Genomic DNA, 3783 nt, shown 5'->3' on the forward strand with positions numbered 1-3783 from the left:
GAAGGAAAGAAGAAAAAGAAAGAATTTTCAGCACTCAGGAGATAAGAATGCCTATTAGAGAAAGGTGAAATTTTTAGAAAGCAGAATCTACCTGTGCCATCGGAGAACACGGAAGGAAAAAAAATTTTCTGAGCAAACTGTGGTATATTTGCTGTAGAATCCATTTCCCTTCCTACCTCTGAGATATCTATATGCTATTCTAGTCATTTTGTTGTTAGAAATAGTGAGATTAACCTTAGAAAGTTTTTAAAGTTTTATTTTATTTTTGATTGACACAAAAATAGTGTACATATTTAGGTAGCACAATATGATATTTCAATTCATGTATACATTGTGCAATAGTGAATATATCCCTTACTTTATTGAACATATCCCTTACTTTAAACAGTTATTTCTTTGAGGTGAGAACATTCAAAATCCTCTCTTCTAGATATTTTGAAATACACCAGAAAGTTTAAAACAAACCTTGGTATACCTGAGAATCCTGAAATCCCAGGCCACTTCCTAGAGCAATTAAATTAGAATCTCTGGATTTAGAACCCAGGTATCAGGATTATTTTGAGCTCCCAAACTTAAGCCAAGTATAAGAGTCAGTGGTTTAAATCTTTGCTGTCTAAGTTATGTCCTGGTGCCTGGTATCACCAGAGAGCTTGTTAAAAATGCAGGCATCTCATACATACCTAAAAACTGGAACAGAATCTGCATTTTAATATGATCCAAGAGATTCAGGTGCACCTTACAATCTGAAGAACACTAGTTGGATGACTTTTTCTGGTAAGTGGAAAAGATTGCTGATAATCTGGTATGTTTCTCTGTTTCCCCAAGTGGACTTTCACAAATTGATCTTGTCTTCCTTGTCTGCAGCTTATGCAAACATGAGGGTCTAAACACCACAAAACCGTCAAGTCAACATGATGGTATTCATTTGTAATGATCACCAGTGAATTTTTAACAACTGCTTGTGGTTCAGCTCTCTCCCTTGGGAATATTGGGCAAGCACTAGGAAGATTCTGGACAATATGTTGAAAGCTTTGGATGCAGTTTAGAAACTTCTATGGGGGCTGTACTTTCCCTATAGCCAAGGAAAGAGGAAAAAGCAAGTCTGAGGGTGGCAGATGGGAAAGAACAGTGGCCTTGGCAGTTGGAAACCAATTTCAATCTGAGCTCAAGCAATTACTAACTCTATGACCTTGGCAAGTCACAGGGACTTTCTAAACTTAAATTTTCTCAGCTGTACAATGGGATGCATAATCCTTCCCAAAACTGTTGGGAAAACAAACACATAGAATAAGCTTGGAAAGTGTTTAACTCTTGGGGTATTTTATCATATTCAGTATCTGTGAAGGAGTTAGACCTTGGAGACAGGAGTAGGAAAAAATGAGTCAATGCAAGTTTGAGAAAAGTGAAACTTCCTCAAATTCATTGAAGCCTATTCCCAACTGCATTCAGAAAAGCCAGTCATTGGATCAACAAAGGTCTCTATGAGGCCACCTCTCAAAGGATGGTTTCATCCTGCAGGGAAAACTGGACTAGATAACCAACTGACTGTTTGGGAGATGCAGTATCAGGGTCCTCTCCCTGTGCCTCTCTAGAAGCAGCACTGATTGCTCTGACAATGAACACTTTTCCCACTTAGAAATGAGCACTTAGAAGACAAGAAGAATCCATCTCCAAATCCCAGCACCCAGATCAGTATCCTACACACACAGTGAAGAACTGTGTGTGTCAAGAACATGCTGATTTCAAGGCTGATCCTCCTTCACAACCAGGAGACTCCAAGCAAAAACCAGCTGAAGTATTTCATCATTTCATTTCCATTGCCAGCAACGCAGATGACCTAATCTCCTTGACATTCTGACTATGCCTTCCATTCTCACAATGAGTCTCATTTTACCAGCTGGCCGGATGCAGTCAGCATACGCCACAGTACTCAAGGGAAGAAAGGCCACAATCCATCACAGGATCAATACAATGGGATGAGTAAACAGCAAGAAAACACTGAAGGAGGTTTCATTTCTACCACCAACATTACATTCATACACTCACTCACACAGTCCTCAATTGCATCTGGTCTTTTCATTCTCCTCATGATGTGTTTACTTAAACTGCTTTATATTACGTAAATAGATATAATTACTAACACTTACTGAATGCTCGCTCACCAGGTTTCAGGCGCCACATGGAAGTCTTCAAATACTGTAGTCTACTTCATCCTGACCCTTATGAGATAGAGATGAACATTCCCATGTTGCAGATGAGGAAACAGAGGCTCGAAGAAATGCTTAAGTATCTCTAAGTTTCAGCAGCTCATGAGCTGAAGAGCTAAGATGTAACCACTGCAGTCTGGCTCCAGAGCTATATTTCTAACCACACTACACTGCACCACCCTGAGGCTACTTCACACTACTTCAGTCCCTGCTGATTCCTTTGTCCACAAGGTCCTTGGCCTTCATTCACAGCTCATTAATTTGACCTCATTCATAAAATCTCAACTCAGACATTACTGCTCAAGAACCACTCCCAGACTGAATTAGACATCCACCCTGGACCTTGATATTCTCCTTCTGTCTAAAAACCTATTACACTGACTATGATGGCACGATTGTATGTTTGCCTCCCTGCTAGACTGTGGGCTTCTGAGTAAGAACAATGTCAAAATGTGTTACATCTCTCCTGCCGGTATCTAAAAAGTAAAGTTATTCTTTCTTCCAGATTATTGTGGCATGATCCTCCAGCATTCACACTCTACCCTGGCCTCTGGGAAGGGACACTGCTGCCTTGAGACTCTACAACCCTGAACCTTGATGCTGGTTGCTGCAGACACGAACTGCTTCTACCCTGGGTCACTGTCACTGCTAAGTGGAAAGTCATGAACTTGATGGTACCAGTCACTCTGGGCCTAAACCGACATAGCCAGGAAACAAACAGAATCATCTGGACCTGTCCATGATTTGAAATTGTGGCCCAACACTTTCTGGCCCCAGAGAGAGAAGTCTGACCACCCGCTACTCAAAGTGCCAACTCATTTCCTTCCCAGAATTAATCACTTCCCAAAATGTGTGACTGTGTGAACATCAATTCCCTTCAGGGGAAAACCCCACTCCCACCTCTCAGGCTGTCATCTTACCCTATGACCCCAACCTGACAATTATGCAACAGCCCCGTATTGGTACCTTTTTCCAAAGTTTAGGTGACTCATTCTCATCTACAATCACTTTGTTGTTCTAGGAAAGTTTTTGACACAGCAGGCATTTGGTATATATTTCTTGATTAAATGAAAGGTTAAATGAATACCATCTTAGATGTCTGCATAGTGCTTTAAAGTTTACACCACTATTCTTTCAAATAGTGCAAGAGAGAACTAAACTGTGCACTCAACTGGGAAGAAGCAGAACTGAGAGCGGGAGCCCCTGCTATTCTGATTTCTTGTCTAGAACTACACTATATTCTGAGATCACTAAACTACAACCTCAGGGGACTCTGCATACTTTTTAAATAAAGTTTTATTGGAACACAGCCACATTAATTCATTTATGTACAGTCTATGGCTGGTTTTATGCTATAATGGCAGAGTTGAGTAACTGCCCCAGAATCCAGGAGCTGTTTACATAAAATGTCTGATGGACCTACTATATATTGCTGGTGACTCCAGGTATGTTTAGACATACACACTTACAACACACACTCACACACACATACATCATAAATTCTCCCACAAAAAGAACCATATGATTACTGTCTCTATCTGAACTTTTCAATATTGTCAGCTGTGAGAGGGGAGTA

At 40.5% G+C, this 3783-nt stretch overlaps 1 protein-coding gene across 1 annotated transcript in view; it reads left to right on the top strand.

Moving 5' to 3' along the window:
* The window catches only part of TNFSF8 (tumor necrosis factor (ligand) superfamily, member 8), a 39644-nt gene extending 36124 nt beyond the window's left edge, over nucleotides 1-3520 (top strand). Inside the window, exon 5 of the mRNA XM_011998482.1 lies at nucleotides 2713-3520. Coding sequence (XP_011853872.1) covers nucleotides 2713-2798 — 86 coding nt within the window. The 3' untranslated portion in view covers nucleotides 2799-3520. The remainder of the gene's footprint in view (nucleotides 1-2712) is intronic.
* The last annotated feature ends 263 nt before the right edge of the window (nucleotides 3521-3783 follow it).

The sequence above is a fragment of the Mandrillus leucophaeus genome, unplaced genomic scaffold (assembly GCF_000951045.1).
Source record: "Mandrillus leucophaeus isolate KB7577 unplaced genomic scaffold, Mleu.le_1.0 Scaffold572, whole genome shotgun sequence".
NCBI classification, from domain to species: domain Eukaryota; kingdom Metazoa; phylum Chordata; class Mammalia; order Primates; family Cercopithecidae; genus Mandrillus; species Mandrillus leucophaeus.